The sequence below is a fragment of the Lates calcarifer genome, linkage group LG9 (genome assembly GCF_001640805.2).
Source record: "Lates calcarifer isolate ASB-BC8 linkage group LG9, TLL_Latcal_v3, whole genome shotgun sequence".
Classification (NCBI taxonomy): Eukaryota; Metazoa; Chordata; class Actinopteri; family Centropomidae; genus Lates; species Lates calcarifer.
The window spans coordinates 18,738,980-18,761,840 of NC_066841.1; the positions used below are offsets into that span (position 1 = coordinate 18,738,980).

Consider the following 22,861-nt stretch of genomic DNA (forward strand, 5'->3'; position numbering starts at 1 on the left):
TAAAAAAAAACCCTTCTTCTTTGCTCATCTCTTCTCCCTTCCTTTCCTTTAACGCTCTTTCGCCTTGTCCCTTTCTCTTTGTTTTCTCTCTCCGCCCCCCTTTAGCCCGCTGCTGTATCCCCTCACCTTTCGATTATCCCTGACACAAGCCACATAAATCAAGTGCACTCTCCACCTCTCCTTCCCCCTTGTCCTCCTAATCTCTTTCTCTGCTCTTCTTTCCTCGTCCACACCCCTCCACACCAGATTGATTTCATTTCGCTCATTTTGTTCTTATCCTCTGACACACACCTCCTCCCCTCTCTCTGTTATCCTCCTGGCTCTCCCTGGCTATAGTTTATGAGATTTGTTATATCAGCTGGCCTTTTGCTTTTTTTTTTTACTGCCTCAAACACCGTCACATAAAAGTCCACAAAGTTAACACAAACACTGATTATGCAGCGTCGCTCCGGCTGAACATTTCGTCCTTCTTTGCTGTGTCAGCTGCCACTTTCCTGCCACACCCCTGTGTTTCTCATTTTACTGGTTTTGTGACCAGTTTGCTGTAAAAGGCCTTCATGCGCACATCCACCAAGCAGGCTGGCATATGCTTTGTTGCTTTTCCTTCCGCTGCCATTGTCGGAGCCTCCACCTACACTTGCCACCTGGTTTGTGTTTGTGCGCTACCCCCAGAGGGTCTTGATTTCTAAATTAAGCCTCGGGAGCGGGGAATTTTTTTCGCAGTGCTCCCTGCATGTTTCTGTATCATGTTGTGATGTACAGTATGTGCTTCACTTACAGCAGGGAGCATCATTGAGAGCAGAAGCGTACTGCAATGTCAAGCTTTATTGCCTTCTCTATTCCTAGTGGTGTTTAAACTAGTGATGCAATGATTCCTGACAGTGAGAAGCTTCTCCAGTTTGGTACCTGGGTCGTCTGAGCTGAAAGCAGATCTGCATTATGTCATTTTGCCCTTACTTTACACTACAAAATTTCTAGATAGATAGATAGATTTGATGATTTTATTTGATGCTCAGTTGAATACAGTAATGTAGCCTCATTCAGCTGAGGTGTATAACCAAGATCAGGTCATTCCACCCATTCGCTTATCGAGAGAATGTCATCCATGCTTTTATCTCCTCCTCACTTGATTATTGTAATGCATTTTATTCCCGTCTCAGCAGGCTGGCAGACTAATACAAAATGCAGCAGCCTGGCTTTTATAGGGCTACTCCAGTGATTTAGTATTACACTTACTTAAAAAGTTGGGTGACTCAAACTATACAGATTGTAACAGAATGGTCAAAATCCACACCGCAGAGTTTAATTATCTCAGCCTTTTAGTCTCTAGTATGGGTCAAGCTCCAAAAAACTGAATTCTACACTCTCCATAATGCAGGTCAATAGTGTCTTTCACTGGACCCTCCCTGTGCTGTGAACTCCCATGTCTCTCAGACTCCTTACCTCTGGTTTTCTAACAGCTTTGGATTATAAATAGGTAGTCTCAAAGCCCAAGTCAATACAACACTTCATCTTTTGAGTTATTTTCTCAGACTTGACAAAACTCCTCCAGAACCACAGTCACTGAACAGGTGTTTCGACTGGGTGAGTAGTACACACTGTGACAAATTAACCCTGATCTTGACCTCTTTGTGTAATGTGCTACAAGAGGAGTGACCATACTACTTCAGTTCTTTTAAGACCACCGTGAGCCATGTGTGGAAAAAAAGCAGCCCTTTCTTTCATTCAGTATCTTATTCATCTATTTATTTCAATCGAGCCACACAGGCCGTAACATACTGCTGTTTTCTATCTGAGCTTCTGCTCTGCTGTGGACCTCCACTCAGAACTCATTTTTACCTCATGGTTTTCTTTCAGTCAGTTTGTTGTAATTGTTTTAGTCTCATTTTGTTGCTTATTCTGTTGCTACTATCTTGTGATACTGGTTTTGAAAAGTGCTTTCTTCCTGTTATTGACAAAAACCTGTGACCCAGTCTCCAGAGTTTGGTGCTCACCTCAGTGTGGTATTGTTACGACCAGTACATCAGGTCAGAGCCGTCACTCACCGTAGTGTGGGATGATGGCCCAGGCCATGGCTGAGGCATAAATTCCTCCGATCATCCAAAACATGCAGAGCCAGCTCAGATGCTCTCCTCTCTTCTCCCGAGCCAGTACCTCCGCAAAGTACGAGAATACTATTGGTACTGCTCCACCAATCCTGCAAATATAGTTTGTTGTAATTAACTATGTTTCAGTAACCAGCATTTTGATTATGCAAAACAAAACAAAAAAAAAAAAAAAAGATTTATGGTTACATAAAATCATTTGTAAAGGAGTTTGGAGATTTCTCACTGTGACATGAATGCACATGGGAATTATACAAACTCACTGTTGAAAAAATAAGACAAACATACAACTTAATAATGCAATTAGCCTTTGGAGATATTAGACTTTTCACCATCAAAGAGCAACAGGATCACCGGGAAGCATCAACACTGCCCATTGCAACTTAAAATTTCTTCAAGGCGGCCATGTTGTTGTCTACTGACCAAAGAAAATGAAAAAGCACCATACTGTGACACACAGGATATTACAAGTGTGTAATTTAATCTTTGATGCATCTTCACTTTTGCTTTTCCTCAAACTTCCTTGTTACATTATTGCACAGAATCAGAGGTTACAGAATAAATGTTTTCATTATAGTGAAAATGCCTCATATACAACATCGACCCATACTAATACAGTGACATAATATCACATCATTCTGTTTATGAGATGTGTATCTGTGCTGAACTGGACCATCAGTGAGGTGTCAGCAGAGTCAGCAGGAGCCCATCTGTGTCGGCTGTGACTCTCCCTGGTTTGTTTCGCAGTTCCACAAGAAGAAAAAAAAGAAAGAAAAACAGAAGAGACAAACCAAATGGCAAACTATTTGAAAGATTAGTGAATTCAGCAAAAAGCAATGTCAAGATGGAAAACAACCGAGTGGCAAATTCCAAAAAATGTTGCGTGTGAAGTGTGAAGCTGAGGTCGCTCTCTGTGTTTGCTGTTTTTGTCATTACACATTTGTTCCTGTTCATCTGAAGGGGCTCTTGATGTTTTATTTATTCATTTCTTATTACATATGTACATATGTAATATGTACATGTACATCATAACGTGACATTGTTCAGGGGTGGTGTCACAGTTTTACAATGTCACAATCAGAAAAATACAAGATGTTTTTCCTTAATTCCTTACTTTGACCAATAGTTAGATGGGATGTCTTGTATGCTAAACATTAAGCTAGAGCTTAACTTAGCATGAAGACTGAAAGCAAGGGGAATGGTTAGCTTAGCCAAAGGTCACAAAATCCAACTACCAGCACCTCTTAAAAGCTCACTAATTAACACATTGTATCTCATATGTTTAGTAGAAAAGTAAAGCCTCATATTTAATGGAGTGACATGAGAGTGGTGTTGGTCTAAAAAGCGAATAAGTATATATCCAAAAATGATGAATTGTTTCTTTCAAATTTAATTTGTTTTTGTACAACTTGTTCTGTCTTGGTGGCTGTGCCATAGCTGAACTATTGTTGTATCAGCTTGCTGAGGACACCACAGAGGCTGAATGATCTGTTTCCATGGCATCATCCATTTTTGCCTTTAACCTGCTCAAAGAAGATATTTATGACCACATAATACTGTATAGAGAGAGAGAAAAAGAGGAGGGGGGGGTAAACTACACATATTTTAAGAATGGATTTATAGTCACATATCCTTAATTTCAATTTATCCCCATATACTTATCTTCTTAAGGTGCCTGAAATTGAATGTGTGATTTGGTAGAGTGGCACTTTGAATATCCTTTTTTGCCTTTCCTATTTTTTTGGGACAGCTCATGGTGGCACAGTTAATGAGGTAAGGGAAATCTTAATGGAACAAGCGGAATCTAAGTCAATCTGGCAACAACACTCAGTGCTGGATCGTATTTCTCCCAGACTGAGGTTGTTAAAAAAAAAAAAAAAAAAGAATGGAAGACCCAGCATTCCTTGAGAAATCTGTTACACTGTCACAAATACCACCCCAGCTCCAAACAGTATACATCTGTTTGGAGCAAAAACGTCACATATTCTCAAAGGTACACCCTAAATCTCTTTTATCCACATCTTCATACAGATTGAGAAGTAAGTAATGAAATAAAAGCTACAGCTACTAATTAAAAATTTAAAGCAAAGCCATTAAGGTAGGAGAAGGTTTTTTCAAACTAAGGTACAATGAGAGTCTTACTGGTTGCTTACACAACTGTAATTAAACACAAATGAGCTGAGTGCACATCAGGTAAAGCTCAGAACAGAGTGATTAAACTGGGTGTATTGGAAACAGGCTGGACTGGTGGTCTTTAATGGATAATATGGAGAATAATATTAGACACACAAAACATTTTATGCATCTCCAGTACAGCAGCATGAAAACAACATTTTCATACGTCTTGGTTTTGACAGTCCCCCTAGTAGAGGTTATGATTTTGAACCAGCCACAGAAACAGCTCCATATTTTATTTACATTTTTATCTTACTATTATAATCTGAGGCTCATCATAGACCTACACTGGTTTAAGTAATCAACACTGGTCAAATTACAAATTTCTTTGTCCCATAATTATGCCTGTTTCATATAATTTATTTTATATTTACATTAGTAGCCTGACCTCTGAACCAGAGGTGACCTCTGTAAGTCATATACTGTATGAACATGGATGTCAGATTACTGATAAGGGAGGGCGTGTCATTTATCAAGGATGTGGGCGGCCAAGCAGACCACACCAGCGCTAACCACCAGATGTTCATTTACTGTGTTCAGCTCATTTCTGCAAGCATTCCTGTTCTGCTTTGTTCCTTCTCCCCCCCACTCAGGGGATGAGGATGGGCTAGTGCCAAGCAGTTAGAATAACCCCTTGTCATGTGCTTAGACTTTGAAGGAGGGGAGACAGCTGAGTTACCGGTGGGAGGACAGATCAGGCTGGAGAAGGGAAAGTCCTCAGAGGATGATGGGATGTAAAGTAGGAAAATGTTCAAGGGAGGACAAGAGAAAAAAGGAAAGTGTTAAGTGGACTCACCCAAAGCCAGACACCATGCGGCAGAAGAGGAACATGCTGTAGCCTTGAACAAAGGAGGAGAGGAAGGCGAAGAAACCGTTGACAGACATGGATATCAGCAGGCACTGTTTACGGCCCACCTTGTCGGACAGGCCGCCCCAAAAAAAGGCTCCAAACATCATCCCCAGATACACAATGCTACCTGTACAAAGCAAGGCAGGGAGGGAGAGACAGTGCTTTAAAAAAAAAGCAAATGCTCAAATGGAGTCAAAAAGCTGGAGTCAAATGTTCGTTAGTAGAATTGCAGAGTGAAATGTCAGAGAACCAATATTCATTTTTGACATGAACACAAAATATGAAACAAACATTTTTAACAAAGATCCCTCATATTTTATTATTAATGAACTGTAACTGAGTGAGACATTTACACTTTAGAGTAAACTGTGTAATGGTGACACTGTATCTAAATTGTTACAAAGATCTTGCCCTTACACGGTGCGATCAGAAAGTTCCAAGATTGTTCCTGTTGCAATAATTTTTGTGACTCAGTGTCCAGCGTTACATTGCGTGATATGGACCTATGCTACAATGTGTTTTTGTGGTCACAAAACAAGGATGATCACTGGTGACAAGAGTTGACCATATGGCTACAACCCGGAGACCAAATAGCAGACTTTGCACTCCTGCAGTCTCCAGGACGATGTCCAGTCCTGGTTCATTAGCTTACGGACCAGGAATTCAAGAGCGTATTCCAAGAGTAGCAGGAGGACTGGAATCTTTTTGCTTGTTATAGGTGCAGTCTCTGAACTTGTTGATTGCACCTCATATCACACAATAGTGTAATGCTGTGAATGCCTTTCTGGAAAGACTGTCTAAAGGAGTATGCACTGTTACTATTATCATGTCTCACCCCTCTCTCTGACAGCAGGTTTTTCACCCCATCCTCCAATATTCTGCCTTCCAACATGGTCAAATAACACAAACCATTTCTTTTTGCAGCCATGTTTTCATTCTGATTCTTTTCGGATTATTTGATTTTATTCTGATATTCTATTCATTTTTTTAAGTTGATATGGTGAACACCTAAGCAAACAGATGCCTTTTTTATACATCCAGCAGACATGCAACACTCCTTTTAGCTCTGTTGTGGTCTCCATCAGCTCCATCTGGCTCTTTAGCTGCATTCTGTATTTGACAATTCTAGATTTGACTTAATTTCAATGCAGGCGTTGGAGACAAGTTTCACGGTGACAGTTTCCTCCAAATATCTACATTTCTCCAAAGTAAAGCTAATGTGGCATAGTTGAAGTACAGGCACTCTGTCAATTCTACAGCTAAACATCCATTCACAAAAGACATTTCACCATTTTCAGCATGAACATTTTTGTTGTTCTGTTCTGTTCTGCTCTGATACCTGGTGACAGTGCAGATATCAGTGGTCTATTATTGCATTGGTATTGGACACATATAAAGCTGCACACAAATACACACACATCTGCTCGACATCAGCTGAAGTATTAAGTGGTGTTTTCCAACTGCATCTGTGAAGTAACAGAACTCAGACTGAAATTGGTTCTGTTATTTCCCAGCTATCGACAGAACACAGAGAGGTCACATAAAATGTAAGTCTCTATAAATAGAGTTGAGATCGATTAGTCGAGTTTGGCTTGGAGCACTACAACATACAAGACTGGGAGGCCACAACACTGCAGATCAACTCCACTGTGTTTTGACTGGACTGAAGGTACGGTTTTCCATTTCCTACTTCTATTTATGAAAGTCGATATGTCTGAGTTTGGATGAACTCCACAGTGCATGGCAGGCAGAATCAATATCTGATAATAAACATTTTGATACCACATGATACAGCTAAAAGTGTAAAAGGATTAAGTTACAACAGCTGCTGTTAGAACTCTTCATGTGCACAATGTGGCTTTATTTTGAAAGGGAGATGTGTGCTTGCATTTCATTTATCTACTGACCAACATCTAACATCTTAATTTGATGTGTCTTTAGTAACTAGTCTGTAAAGCAAATATTTCTTGTGGGATAATCAAGATTTGACTCCAGTTTAATTCTATTTGATGGAAATGACTCTGTTAACTGATATTTCTTAAAGTGACTGTGGGTGGAACCAGAGCAGTGGTTGACCTCGCAGCCCTGCTTTTAAAGACCAGGCATTTGTCTCTAGCTGCTGCTTGTCCGCAGGAAGTCGGGGTCATTTCTCTTCCTGTCCCCAGGAACATGCCGCATAAAGGAAGGGGGGTGGGTGGAGAAGGGTGGGGGTTGTCAGGCCAGTAAATAATCCACTTTACTCTCTACGTGCTAATAAAAATGCTAATGCGTGTGGAAGGGGGGAGATGCGATTGTTTGACGAGGCAGCGGCCAGAAAGAAACGCAGAGGAAAGGAGGCCCTCTCTTTTTTTTTTCTTCCTCTTTCTTATTTTTCTCCCTCACTGTGTTTGAGGTGATGGGACAGATACACTGAAAGTAGAGGGTCTTATCAAGCTGCGCAGACATAATGCTGAGAGCTAGTGATTCATTACAGGTGACAGCTACTGGATCTATCTACTGCAGAGAGGGCTCTCCTATAAGCAGCAGGATGTAAAGAGCGAGTTACACTACCACTAGCTTACAAATATCAAGCTGAATATCAACACCGTTGCAGTCTGCACAAACTGGTGACATCTTATGATTGGTGTAGCTGCACACAAACAATGAATCTGAACGCATGTACTGAAGAAGATGCTATCTGGGAGCTTCAGCTCATTTGTTTTATGACTCCCCTCACACTGGGTTGGTATCTCTAATAAAGGGGGAGGGCGATGGTGGTGATGGGACATCTGAGACGCAGCATGGATCTTTCGAGACGGGATGTGATTCTACAGGGTTCAAACTCAGGTCAGATGTTATAACCTCCACTTGCCTTAGGACTGCAGGGCTTTCATGTAAATTAGCAAGGGTCACTTAAAAACAGAGGAGCACAGGGATGGTAGCTGTGTTAAAGTGTTTGGCCTTATGAGGGAAACACGCTAAATAGCCTGAGTAACATCAGGCCAAGCTAAGTCTATGCTGCAGTATGCAACATGATTCTATATGGCTTTAATGAAACGTAAAAAGTATCAAACGTCTTTCACTATATATCATTGCACTCAAAAGAGTCTTTTAACAAAGCCACATGATGATATCACTAATCTGAAATCTGAAGATAATGGTATCTTTGATTTTCAAGCTCCAGCTGAAGGACATGAAAGCACCACAGCAGCAGTGACAGTTTCCATCGGTGTCTACACAGGATATGTGCAATGCTGTGTGCCAGTCCACCAGGTACATGTTGAGATATTTCACAGGATACATGACAGGCACTTGATCAAAAGTCAGGGGACTGAATAGGACTATTTATCTTCTGTGGACCACAAATGTTTGCACAAAATTTCATGGCAATCTATTCAGCAGTTGTTGAGCTGTCTGGACCAAATTGAGAAACCACATTGCCATCCCTAACAGAAACATTTTTTCCCACTCAGGTCTAGTTGTGTCGACCCTTCCAGAAATCTTTTGTTTCATGCGATTAGGTTTTGAGAAATCTGCCTCTGCCGCAGACAATTTCATCAGTACAAAGTAGTTCAGAAGAAAACTGCTAACCGTGTGTGGATTACCCAGAGTGACTGGTTACAGCTTCTAGCTGTTTTTCATGTGAGCACCACAAATCAGATTCCATTTGTTGACACTTCTTTTGCAGTAGAACATTTTCTTAGTTAGTTAGTTCACATATACACATGTATATATGCATATATACTTAGCAGAAACACTGTGGTTTGATGCCATACCCTAGTCAGTCTCAGTAAAGTTGTACTGAGCCCACCTGAACTGTAGTGCTAATCTTTTTCTGAAGCAAAAGCTCCCCGCAGACAGTGTCTCTGCTCTTTTTAACGGTACACCGTGCACCGTTTCTCTGCATCTAGAGGGATTATGATTATTTCAGCTATCTCTTAAATTGTCTCCAGAAGTAATTAGTGCTCATGTGTAAGTGTTATTCTCTCTTGACACCTCTGTTTTTTTTTTTTTTTCACTCCTCACCACCATGCAGTGTCCTGGCATGGATGAGAGGAGAGCGCAGGCAGACAGACAGCAGTCAGCGCTAAATTCCTCAGTGGGAACATTCAGGACATGAAGTGAGCGCGTCAGGATTTGAGCAGATGAGGGGTTTCCCAGAGGACTGTGTGTGATTGACAGGTGGGTTACAGCAGGGACTGAGAGCGGAGGAGAGGGAGGCAGGGAAGGAGGGAAGAGTAGACCTCCGGAAAAAAAAAAGTACATTCCTCAGGTATTAATTACATCAACACCTGCTGATTTGTTCTCGCAACAGTGGAGTTTGCTCAGCACTTCTGTTTCTTTTAAGTTCAGTCAACTGATCTACATACATAGTCACAAAAAAAACCTATCCATAGAGGCAGAAATTATTAATTGTTCACTCCAGTCAGCAGATCAGGATCAGTTTTCAGCAGGCATTCAGGATCAGTCAGAATTTTTGGGTTGAACTGCAGAATGAGGACTGGATACAATCCCTCCTCTGATTTGCAGCAGAAACATTATTTTTTGTGAGAAAATGTGGTAAAAAAATAAAAATAAATAAATAAATAAATAAATAAAGGGAAAAAAGCTAATTTTTGGTGAATGGATATCATCCATTCTTTCTTACATTGTGGATTAGGCTGTTACTCATAGCTGGAGGAATTTTAGTGACAAAATATTTTAAGTGGCCTTCAGTGTCATGAATTTCAAAATGGGAACTTGCAGACAAAACCAGAATTATATTTGAAATTCTTTCAAATGGGGGTTGATTTATGACGGGTTTTCTCACTGCTCAACATCTTTACTGTCTATGTCAAGGTTGGAGCATTCAGGTTGCTTCCATATTGCATTTATGTTGCTGATACTTCTGCCGAATTCTGTCGCAGTCAGAAATTCTCTGTATTGTATTTATAATTACATAGGCTCATGTGAATATGATTTCCCGTTCAATTGCTCATACTCACAACATGACCTGAACATGGAATTAAAATATTGTGTTATTCATAAATCATAAAGTGTGTATTATCTATCTTTTTCAAAGACGTTACTTTAAAGATGCTTATGTGTTTCATATATTCTCTACTAACTAACAGAGTACTACTAACAGGGGGAACAGTGCAACATTAATCCTGCTCCGTGTTCATGTCGCCCACTCAGATCAATACTCCACACTAAGAAACACACAATGGCTCAATCACACAGGTTTTAGGGTGAAGCCTCATTGAATTGCGACCTCTTTGCGTGGACAGTGAATAGGTGAATGGATCCTGTGGTGGTGCTTTGATGTGAAGAAGAAAGAGAGAAAGACTGGGAATTGAAGAGATAGTCGCTAATGTTGTTGTCCCTGGATTTTTTAATTAACCAATCTCAGGCTGTAGCGGGGCCTATTTATCACTGCCGTGTGTTGATTTACTTCAGCTGTCGATGGTGTTTGTGATTGTATACACATAAAGTAACCACAGCGCTCAAAGCAAAACGACCGGCATCAGTTACGCAAAGCTCCTCCAGACGGACCCTGACGCAGATGCACTCCTTGAGGTTTTGACTGTGTGCTACACCTACAGCACAGCTTAACGCATTTCACCAAACATCCTCAAAATGCCAACTGTGGTGCAGGAGAACACCCGCAGACAAATTAAAGCCATATGTGGTGGAAGAGAAAAAAGGGAGGGGAGGGCATTGATAGGAAGTGTATGAAGGCAGTGCTCTCCCTCTCCCTCTCTTTCTCTGGGGAGGTACGTGAGCCAGTCTACCATAGCTAAACTGCAGTGAAGCACAATGCTGCAGAGATTAACTCCAGCCCATATCTTCAGATCGCCTGCATGGCTATGAGACACAGAGAGGGTGTAAGAGAAGGATTACAGCATGAGGGTAACAGAGAGGACAGACAAGAGCAGGGAGGGAAAAAAAAGGAACATCCCATATCTGGATAGCATGTCACCTTTCATATTATAGTAAAGGGAGAACCATTCTGGGTAATAGGCCCTGTATTCTACCGTAGTTTAATGCTAATGAATCAATGAATAAGTTATTTTGGAGCAAATTGAAAAGCTCTGGACACAATAAAAATGTAAATGTAAAGGTATCATGTTGCAGCATTTTAGCTGCAGTAAGGCACCTTTGAAAACTTTGATTCTGTGTTGTGTATTATGTGTTGTAACACTTTATGTTAAATTGGTTGCTTTATTTATTGGTGCAGTGAATCGTATTTTGTAGTTATTAAATATGCTTAGCTTATGGTCAGCTAGCACACTGCTTCAAAAAGGTGATTCGTGACAATTAGGAGAGAAACAACAGAATTTTCGAGTTCACTGGATGACTGAATTTAAATAAACTTTTTACTGTGGTTACTATAAAGAAAAGAACAGTCTCATATAAACAATGGATACTGATGATAAATGAAGATGTTCAGATAAATTCCCATTTCCAGTTTGCATCTTTATTTAAAATTATTAACAGAAATGCTTTCATTGTTTATTATAAAGTATCCACTTTTTAACTACTGTTTAATACTGTTTAAATCAGTACACTGGTCTAACAGCATCTGAAATGGAGTTTGTGTCTGAAAATGTTTGTAACTTTCTGAAGGTAAAAAGTGAAAGTAAGCAATGACCTCCTTTTTTCTATTATTCACACAATTACTTCCTCCATGTTTGTGTGTACATATAGCATTGTGAATGCCTTCCAAGGAAACACTCAAGCCTTAAATCCAGTCTGTACTGGCCCTGAAACCTTCACTAACCCTCCACTATTTGAGCATCTTTAATGCCTTAAAGAAAACATTTTAATGACTTTAATGAGTATTGTTCCAGCACCAGTTTCCATATAAATACTTAGGATACAAATAATTAATGTGCTCCTCTGTTTTCTCGTCTCTGAAGTTTGCTGTCCTGACCTAAGAGGTTCTTCACTTGGCTTCAAACGGCTGGAAAACCCTTTTCCATTTAATCAATATCTATTTTTGTGTAAGTTGTTGATGGAGCGTACAGAAAGCCTTAACAAACCTCATCTACCAGTCTGCTACTTAAGATACTCTGGAATTACACAGTCAGGATGGCTGTTATGATGTTTCTCTATAACGTTGTTTCTGTGCACGTATACTGTACTTCAGTTATTTGTAACAAAGAATAATGTAATAAGAATTAAATATGCACTCACTGAAATGATGCTAATAAACCACTTAGTGCTCAACATGCAGTATAATTTGAGCTAAATATTGTGCTGCAAACAAATTATGATGGTGGAGGATGATCTCTGGATTATTTGCTTGTCCACTGAAGAGGCTCTTACTGACTTAAAGAGTCACTGACCTTCACAGAGAAACTGTGGTAAAACACCAATCAGTTTTATTGTATAAGGTTCATGCTTCCACCAGTGAGCTTATACACACATCCTTTATTTTTGTTGTGTGTGTGTGTGTGTGTGTGTGTGTGAGTTGGTAAAATGACTCATTCCTTCTATTCTCTCCCTCCTGTCTCCCACTGAGAGATGAGTCAGAATATGGGTGAAATCTGTGTGAATAATAAACCATCCTGCTCCCTGAGACAAATAAGGTTAGCGCTCACTTTCTGGTTATAAAACCACACTATCATATTCTTTTAATCTTTGGATTGGAATGACAGGTGACTAATGCTTTTATTTAACATGATATATTGAGAAAATGGTCAGTGCTATGCAGCTATTTTTGATCATAGCCGGAGAAATAATGAAGCCAAATCACAACGTCCATTCACACACAGACACACCAGCGGTAGACAAACACAACTTTTCCCTAGTGTGGGAGAGATCCATCTAGCTTAACACACCTCCTACTCATGTATCCAAATACCTGGTGCCATGACAACCTGCTTGCAGCTCCTAAAGCAATGATATTACAGCTGTCATCCACCACTGCTTTCCACAACCCTGCATGTTATAAACAGCACAGGTCATGAGTGGTTGTTAACAGGGATGCTAATTCCATTAACAGCCAAATATTTCTTCCAGTCTGTGTACGCAATATATTTTACTTCCATTGATCTGCATCAATTGGAATCCATTTCTCTGCCTATAAAGTATTCAGCTAAATTCATGGCTTCTGCAAGCAGTGCCAGATGAATTTCAGATGTCACACTGTACCTTTCCAAAGTCAGGATTTCTCACTGTCACTTCTCCATTAGATATTCAGGCTCCTGACAGTGTGACAGCCGCACTATTCTTGGCAATGAATCTAGACCTCAGATAGTTTGCATCCAGCCTCAGAACATGTCGGAAGAAGTGAAGTGCTTTAAGCTTCCACTCAGTAAATCAATATACAAACTCTAACTCTGCTTCCTCTTTCCACCACTGAGCACGGACACTACTGTTTTACATCATGTTGTGTTTGGTTGTCACTTAAAGTACTCTGTAATCCATTAAGCTGAGGGTTGTCCTGTAAATTTGATCCTCTCAGGTCAGATGCTTTTTATAAAAGAGTACTCAACTGATGTGGCACTGCACTTCCATTACACTGTTGAACTCACAATGGACAAAGAAAAAGTAATAATCTCCAGATTTTCAAACACGTAGTCTTCAGACCCAATGACATTGCCTCAAGTTATATCACTTGAGTCAATTTATCAGACGTCTCACTGCTCTTCTGGGGCCATAACAGTTTAGACACCTTAGACCTATAAACAGCTTTTAATGTGGAAAACTTGTGGAGTTCTCTCCTGCACCGTTGAACCAAGGTGACAAGTTCAACCACTGGATGCCAGGAAATACAGGATTTTCAAGGGATGTTAAGTTGCTCTTTATGCTTCTGTATTTTATGACCATGTTCACATATGTCATTCCCTGTTAGTCCCAATAGCTGAGACACAGTAGTGTTTGTAATGTATCTGTGTGAGAATACAAACAACTTGGCAAAGTGTGAATACTTCATTTATGACTTAATCCATTGTATTGCAGATCCTTACCAAGCCATCCGGCACCAGAGTTGGGGACACACATGTCCGTCTCAGCGCTGGGTAGGACAAAGCCCACTACGAACACCTCCACGCCGTCTGACATGAGCGCAAGCCCGAGCACAAAGAACAGCTGCCACTGGAATCTCCCATGGCCGCACTCCTGCATGATCAGCTCGTACTGCTGGGCCAGCTCCTCCTCATCCGCCTGTCTCTCGTTTTCCAGCTCCTTACGGCTCTTTAGGCTGTCAGACACCGGCTGGCCCAGAGCCACCTGACCGTCCCGCGGCTTCCCGTCATTGTAGGCAGGCACGCCTTGGTACTCCCCCTCGTAGATCTCATCTTCATCGTCGTGGCCTTCCGTGGCGTCACTAGAGGCCCCGTCCTCGTCATTTGCTGCATTGTCAGCATAGTGACCATCTTGCTGAGTGTAAGTATTGTAGTTGTTCTCCTCTTCATCCTCGTTCTGGAAACGGTTGTAGCTGCGATGAGCTGAGTATTCATCTGAGGCACGATCAACAGCTTTGCTGAAATTTTTGGCAGCTTGCCTCTTGGCTTCTTTAGCGATGTCCTTGGCACCTTTGACCAAGGAAGTCCTGTTGTTCTGCGTTTCATCCATCTTGGCACGGGGATAGCTGGCACTAAAAGTCTTTTAACTCAATTCTCCTGAGCTTTTCCTCCACTGGGTGCAACCCAACCCAAGCTACCTGTGTTTTTTTTTTTTTCTAAGTTTCTTTCTGGTTTTATATCCCCAGACAGAGCGAGACTTAAGGCAGTTTATTAGTGCTGAAAAGCCGCTCAGCTGCCAGGACTCTAATGATTAAGTAATGATGTCTGATTCCATTGGATGGGAGTAGCCAGACAATGTTGAAATGGAGACAGTTGATCTCAAATTGGAGAGATCCTCAATCCTGTCAGAGCTCAGTAGAAGAGACCATCAGCCTGTGGGGACAGAAAGAGAAAAGCACATTTAGCTTGATTAAAAGCTGTCTGTCACAAACACTTGACTGCAGTATTTCTTGGCACACTGAAAAGAACTTCAAAAAGAACATTTCAGCACTGAGAGAGCCACACTTCCCACTGAAGCTGATACAAACTGCAGTCTACTATTGAAGTGAAAAGCATTACTAAGAGGGGAAAAGAAAAAGAAAACCATTAATTGAGAACAAACTGTGCATTGTCACTGAGTGTTTTCAGACTGTAAATGATCTGATGATTTCAGTCTTTGATATTTTTATTGTAATATGAAAAAAAAATCAGTTGCCTATAACAACCACACATTTGCATCATATCCCACGAAGGGTGACAGCTCTATTTAAATAGCAAGACCACAAATGTGTTTCGTTATCTTCAAAATCCAATAATTCAAAACCCATTAACATAAACAGGTATGGAAAAAATATTACAGACACCCGAATATAATGCAATTTAATTCATAAGGGACACAAACTATAGTTGAATCAGCACATCTTTGATTCTGTCAACAAAAAGTACGAGTATGAGCACCATTTGTGGACAAAACAACAAAACTTGCAGTTTGCTTTGGGCTTTGGCTTGTTCTGAATTATACAGAGAAAAACCTTTTAACAAGCCCATCAATAACACAGTTGGAATGAAAATAAGAAAAAGTCCAAACAAATGTGATTGATTGCAAAAAAGTGATGTAGTGTAATGGTGATAAGTCTGTTGTTGTCAGCTAACCTTTTGAGCTAACAGAGTTCCATTAAATTGCAACTGACGTCCTTGGAGTGTTTCTGGAGTACTTTCAGGACTGTGGCACACACAAACTGTGATACGGGGTCTTCCAGTGATTTGTATTCAGCCCACTGATGCGCTGTATTTGCACTTTATTAGCTTGCTGATGACATGACAATGGTAGGTCTAATCGTGGACTGTGATAAATGAACCCCTGGGATTGAAACACCGTGAGGAATGGAGTGTAGACAGTCAGTCGGTTAGATAAAAGAACTGTTTGTCGTCGTCACTGTATGGGACCACACAGGAGAGTCAGCGGCTACACATCACCGACGACCTCTCAGGGCATGAAACATCTCTGCACTGTGCGGAAAAAGACAGCAGCAGTCTGACAAAAGTCACGGTGACTCCCCTCAACCTGCACAACACAGCCAGTACTTCATGCTATCTGACTGCACTGGCCTTGCAAAAGGTGATAAAATGCGTCATCAGAGCAGCCACTTGTTTTCATTGAAAAAAGCTTTAAAAAAAAAAAAAAAAAGATTGTATGCTGGATCTGCTGAATGTTTAAACTGGCAGGTGTTTTCTAATGAGTTGAACAACTTCATGAGGTGACAATATGTCAGTGTAGTGTTGACAGCTTGATACCACCAACCCCAACAGGCAAGAAAAAATCTGTTATTACAAGTTTAAGCACATGTAGCCAGGGCAAGGAGACAGTTAGTTAGGTTTAGGGAAAGATCATGGTTTGGGTTACATCATCATCATGGTTACAATGATAGCTAGTCGTGGCTAAAAGAAACAAAAATGATGACTGTCAGTTAGGAATGGGAAATGAACAGCAGCCTTCTGTCTCAAAAACCTGTATTTTGTTAACCCATCCACCCTCCGATCTCCTTCTTACATGGACTTTGTTGCTCTTTATATAACATAACCTGCTCCTGTCATAACATGACTATGGGTTGTAATAAGCTGCTTGCTTGTAGCCTATAGGGTCATTCTTTTAAGGGAGGACAGCCTTGGTATAACACAAATACTTTTTTTAGATTCAGGGCACATTTGTGTATTGAATTAGATAAACATTATTCATACCCGTCATCATTTATTCTTTAGTATCATGCACTCGGAAAAATTGCATTCTTGGATATTTGGCCGGCCATGTTTTCTGTCGGCGCTTATTTATCTCTGGTTCATGTTTCTAGGCTCAGAATACATGTCAGCCCGTACGTCTGACTCCCCTTGGGGCTCTCTCAACTGCGGCGCTGGCATGGCCTCTCAGAAGGCCTGTCACCGCATCAAGCCCGAGCCGTCTGTCTGCCTCACTGCAGCCAGCAGTCACCAGGCCCAAAGCCTGCCGCAGGACAAACACTGGAAAGCTTTGGGCCCTCACATTACACTCCAAAGCCCTTTAGCAACACTGTTATTGACATGGCAATTACAGAGTACAAACAGCACAAGTACAAATATACTGCACATGCAAAACACATGTGAAGTAGCATTTTCACAGCTTCCATTTGACTGGAAAACATTCATCTAATATCTGCATCTTCTTTGCTTAATATCTGGTATCAATATATGTTAGCTAATTTTAAATCATTAATTAAGTTCATTTTGTAGTAACAATGCTAAACAAATGTTGCATTATGTGTTTACTACTAAATGAAATCATCTTATTAACTTCAACGTTAACCTCAGGAGGAACAGCAGTCACTAACATCTGCTAATCAAAAACACTACCACCACTGCCAGACAGCCTGAAACACTAATGATATCATCTGTGAAATGATTCATATACAGAAGACTGACATCCTCAGCATAGTTCTTTATGGTTTCAATTAGCCAACACAGAAAAATGACTATAAACAGGCCTTGAAATACTCACTAGTATAGTGTCCATATGTTTGCCACATGACAAACACATGTCCAAACAGCAAATAAAAAGAAATAATCTTTTCTACATTAGGCTTAATATGCTAGCATGCTCTATTTGTATCTGCGGTCCCTGGAGCAGAAAGCGTACACTGAGGTGTAGAGACTGGGTTAGTGCCCAAATAGATGGTGGCAGGTTGATGTATGGTGTTTCTGCTCACCTTTGCTCTGCGGGATTAGATAAAACATGAGTTGGGATCTGTCATTTGAACATAAGTGCCCGGGGTTTCACAGCGACGTAAAGCAGCCCAAGAGATTTTGGTGCAATGCAGCAATGAAATGAAGTAGGAAATGTGTTCTAACTAACTTTGTGCGCGGCCAGATGATGAGACAGTAACTGCCTCTGGCCATTGATGCGACTAAGCACCAAGCTGACCGGCAAAATCTCACCATCCTGTGGTTTCAGAACAATAACTCAAATTCCTATGGCTTGTTGGGTTTACACTACATCATGTTGTACAACATAACTTGTCGGTGTGGTTGCAACTTGAAGGAATAAGTGAGCAGTTTTGAAACACAATATTTTTGGTAAAATGTAGCTTCATAGCTATTTTTAAAATTCCCCAAATTGTACTAAAAGGGCAAGAGCAAGTGAAAGAGAGTGTCATTTGTCAGAATGACTTTGGGAAAGTATGCCTGTTTCCTTTCTTGCCAAGAGTGAGACGAGAAGATCGATACCACTCTCATAAATTATCTGTACATTAAGTATCGAGATAGAGCCATGAGATGATTAGCCTAGCATAAAGACTGAAAGCAGGGTGGGAGACAGCTAGCCTGGCTTTGTCCAAAGATTTTAGGTAAAGTGATGGGATACAATTTTGTAACTCTGGACAGAGTCGGGCTAGCTGTTTCCTGATTTTTATTAACACTCACATCACCATCATCAGCATCACTGTAAGGATCACATGGGTGATTTCGGAAGGCACTGACAATTCATGTATTTTGTTGTTTAGCTATAAAGAACTGTTGAAATATATGGTTTAAAAGGGATGTTATAAGATGCAGCATGTAACACAAAGTGACGCTCTACCCCTATCTAAAGGTTTAGATGTACTTTTTATACTGCTTAAAAACATCTCAACAGCGTATTAGTGGAAAAGACATTTTCTCAGAATGTAAGCACACTCATCTTTGTAAACTTCCCCGAACTCATTTCCAGCAACGCAGCTCCTCCAGCAGAGTGTCTGACGTCTGAGACTAAAGGTCGAAGTCTGTGATAAACCTCATGATATGCTCTGAGAGTTTCTGCACCAAATGGCCAAGAAGAAAATAGACCAATCAAGTGACTGCACTGCAAAACCAAGAGAACCTTTGATAATAGAGGGGAAATGAATAATGGTGCATAACAGGCAGCCAGGTCTGTGTATAATCCCTGGTCTCAATTCACCTCCTCCATGCTGATCTGTGGTTTCCCCTCTCTATGACTGTCAATCTCCCCCTCGCTTCTTCCTTCTGTCCTTCTTCGCGCGCTCTCTTTCTCCATCCTCTCGTCTCTCTCATCCGAGTGCGGGCAAGAATTTCAAAGTCATCGTCTTGATGGCAATGCAGAATATGAAAGTTATCCCTCTTCCAGTTGACATTTCATTATTCACGATAGGCTAACCGTTCTCTTCCTTATGCAAATGGTCATTAATACTGACATTTAGAAGTCTTTCAATGCAGTTTGAGCTGCAGAGATAATTCTTAAAAGTCTAGTCCAAATGTCCTGTTCTTTGAAGCAACCTATACGCCGTTTTCACGCACCGCATGCTGCTGATGTAAGGAATCACATATGTTTATACGAGAAGTCGCCACATTTCAACCCACAACCTTGGCCTCTCTAATATCAGCTAATATCATTAATGGCCGCTTTTATTCCCTTTTTGATGGCGACACCCCTCGCCTTCTGCTGTGATGCTGTGATTGGGGTTATTATAACAGCACCCTTATGATGTGATTTTAGCAATCAGCAAAATTCCTGCGAGCTCTGAATCAGCAGTCCACGGAGAGAGAAGAAATGATTTCCTCGCAGTCGTGCTGTCATGGCCCACTGACGCCATCCAGCTACGTTCATTAATCACTCACGCAAACGCACACAGGGAAACACACGCACGCGCACGCATACAGTAGATGCATGTGCGCACACACGCATACACTCTGCAGGTGTATACTCTGGGACCTTGGTAGATAAACTCATACTGTGCAGGAGAAAATGGAGGAAATGTTTTCTGCAGGACATTATTGTACTCCCCCGAAAAACCTTTCTCAGAACAAACAAAATAAATGTGTGTTTTAAGTGAAGAACAGTAAGATGAACAATTCAGAACATGCAAGTCAGACAGATAAGATCCTGTATCTGCATGCGACATACTGGTTGGTACAATATGTAAATGCAAGTGTGTGCAGAGCCCTACAGGCTTTCTGCAGTGCCCACAGATGGCTGCAGTGAGCGTTTGCTAATGCACATCGTGTGAATGAAGCTACACGCCAAGATCTGCAGATGCTACACAAGTGAGGTTTAGGTTTTGACAGAAATAAAGCCCATGCCATGATGCAGCTGAATATGCAGTGCAAGTCACAGTCAAATGGAGAACATTTATGGCTGTCAAAGCAAGCCCTTAATTTATAAGACTGTAAAACCAAGAGAGATGTTTGTTAATTTCTTAAACGTTGACCTGAGTTTGTGATTTTATTAAATCTGCTTGGGAATGAGTCAAATACCTTAATACAGAAGAGCAGGTCATTCCTCTCTCTCTTCTTCCTCTCTTTCTTTGAATTTTTTTCCTTGTTTCGTGTAATTGAACACCTTTTCTTTGGTCTTTGAGATTTCTAAGCACACACCAACATAGAATTATTGTTCAGGTGAGATATGTGCAGCTCAGCAAACACCTGATACAAGACAAAGATCTTAACAACTACAGAAAAAAAATGCAGCGTGAAAAGATGCACCTCCTTTATTCAATGATACGAGGCCACTTGGTGGACACAGTGGGCTCGTCCGTCAAAAAAAAAAATCTGAACCTGGCCCAACTTTTGTCAATCCAGCAAGTCATTGTGTTGGCCATTCAAATACAATGAAGTGCACATTCCTGTTTGCTCATTTGTGACAAAATGATTTATTTCTATTGTTTATGTCATGATTGTACCATGATAGTCTGATAAACCTACAAACTCTTAGATCTCTGCCTGACATTTCATCTTTTTACTGGTACCTGACAGCCTGTTGCATTCTTTTAAAGGTATAGTTGTTTCCAGTTTGAAAGCCTACTTAGAGAGAGTTGCTGCACAGGCTAACCTTGATTGTCTTCACACAATCTGTGGAAAAAATATTTTGTCATCCCAGGTTGACTGCACACATCTGTGAGATCATGGGCATAGCTTTGAAGACGTAAAACCAGTGCTGGAAAAATCATTTTCCAGCACTGGTTTTACTTTCATTTTTTCCCCCCTTAGGTTGACACACATGACGCAAATTAATGCAGACTAAATCCCCCAGAGGGATTTTGGGGCAAATCACAGAGAGACAGCATTTCACAAATAACTAAAGACTTGAAAGCAAAACTTGAGTTGATTTCTTTGATTAAAAAAGCTTCATCAGATTCCCGAACATGTTAAATATGAAAATTTTTTTAAAAGCACTGGAAACATGTGCTCTGCTTTCCCAAAAGGGAGAAACAGGCTGATAAATGAGCACTTTAAACACGCAGCCTCAAGGGGCCATTGAAGTTGCATGACTACTGGGGGAGCAGTGGAGAGGAGGTTTAGATTAAAAGTAATGATCACACACCACATTATACAGCAGCGTCACGCCTTACATCTCCGAGATCCACAGAAGAGCACAAATACATAAATTCATTAACTTCACAAATGCACTGCTGCAAAGGGAACTGCCAAACGACACAGCACTTAACTTGGGTTCTCCCTCTGATGTGCACACGTATGCACACACACACACACACACACACAGCTGCCTGATTGCTTGTAATGATGGCTGTGAGGGTTTACCGACTGCTGGAGCTTAGCCAGGTGCTGCGGGGGTCCCTCTGTGGATGCCCAAATCATGATTTGATGGAAACTGTGTGTTTGTCTGTCTGTGCGATCAGTGTAATGTTAAATATAGAAATTTAATATTTTGTATTTTTACATTTTGTCAGTATTCCTTTTTTGTTTCGGCCTCAATAATTAATTTCAAGAGAAAAGTGTGAGTATTTATTTTAGAGACAAAAAGTACACCTTCACCTGAATAGTTCAACACTTTGGGAAATGTATTTAATCTCATGTCTGTACTGTAAAAATGAAGCTACTGCAGCAACATCTGGTTAGCTTAGCTTAGCATAAAGAATGGAAACAGGGGGGAAAGCTAGCCTGGCTCTGTCAAAAGGCAGAAAAGCTGCAGGTCACAGCAGCTACAGGTGTGTTCGGACAGAAAGCTCAGCAGATTTTTTTTGCAGGTGTGTATTTGAATGGCTTGATAATGTTAACATCTCCGTTCTACCCTGGCTAATGATTGGCTGCAAACTGCATCCCGACTTTCTGCCCTGACCCTCATAGTGACATGTGGTGCAGACACATTCAAGCCAAGCCCTGTTTTGTGCTCAGTATAAATGAAGCTGAGATCACACACAATAGGAAATGGTAAAATGACTAAATAGGTGCATCTGCTGAGCTAAAGCAAACACTGAGGTATACAGGCATTAGACAAACATGAATCTACTGACGTGTGTGTTTGACAAATACCTATTCAAACTGAACCTTTATCCAGTCGGACGACTGCCCTGGAGCAAACACCTGCCCCGTCACCTTTATGCAAAACTCATCTGTCTCTTTCCTCCTCTTTGTTCCACTTGCACCGTTTACTATACTGCAGCCTACACAGCGGCTCCACAGGCTGAGCACAGCCCACAGACCACGTACAGGAAGGAACATCAATCACCGCGGAGTCTTTTGACGCAAGTCGCGTCCCATAATTAGATTTCGGGCTGTCCTGCTGCCCGGGAATCAATCCTCTCCCTTGCGAAGCGCGCAGTACAGTGAGATGACTATCCCCCTGCACTGCACCGAGCATCGACTCCAGAGGTAATGGATGGATCTGTTCCCTCTCTGCGCAGCTCACTGCAGATTCACTCTGTCTGACTGCATGTGCGCGCTCGCCGGCGGACGGGAAAGCTCGGGGTTTGCCTTCCGCCGTGAGTGTGTACCGACTC

The 22,861-nt window shown here is 41.1% G+C and overlaps 2 protein-coding genes across 3 annotated transcripts in view; both read right to left on the reverse strand.

Moving 5' to 3' along the window:
• LOC108873800 (3-hydroxy-3-methylglutaryl-coenzyme A reductase) overlaps positions 1–22,861 on the reverse strand; it is a 336,264-nt gene that overhangs the window by 260,636 nt on the left and 52,767 nt on the right. The gene's annotated exons all lie outside the window — the stretch shown is intronic.
• LOC108873785 (synaptic vesicle glycoprotein 2C-like) overlaps positions 1–22,861 on the reverse strand; it is a 36,244-nt gene that overhangs the window by 12,590 nt on the left and 793 nt on the right. The window contains 3 exon segments of the mRNA XM_018662122.2: positions 2,046–2,197; positions 5,077–5,257; positions 14,067–14,996. Coding sequence (XP_018517638.1) covers positions 2,046–2,197; positions 5,077–5,257; positions 14,067–14,673 — 940 coding nt within the window. The 5' untranslated portion in view covers positions 14,674–14,996.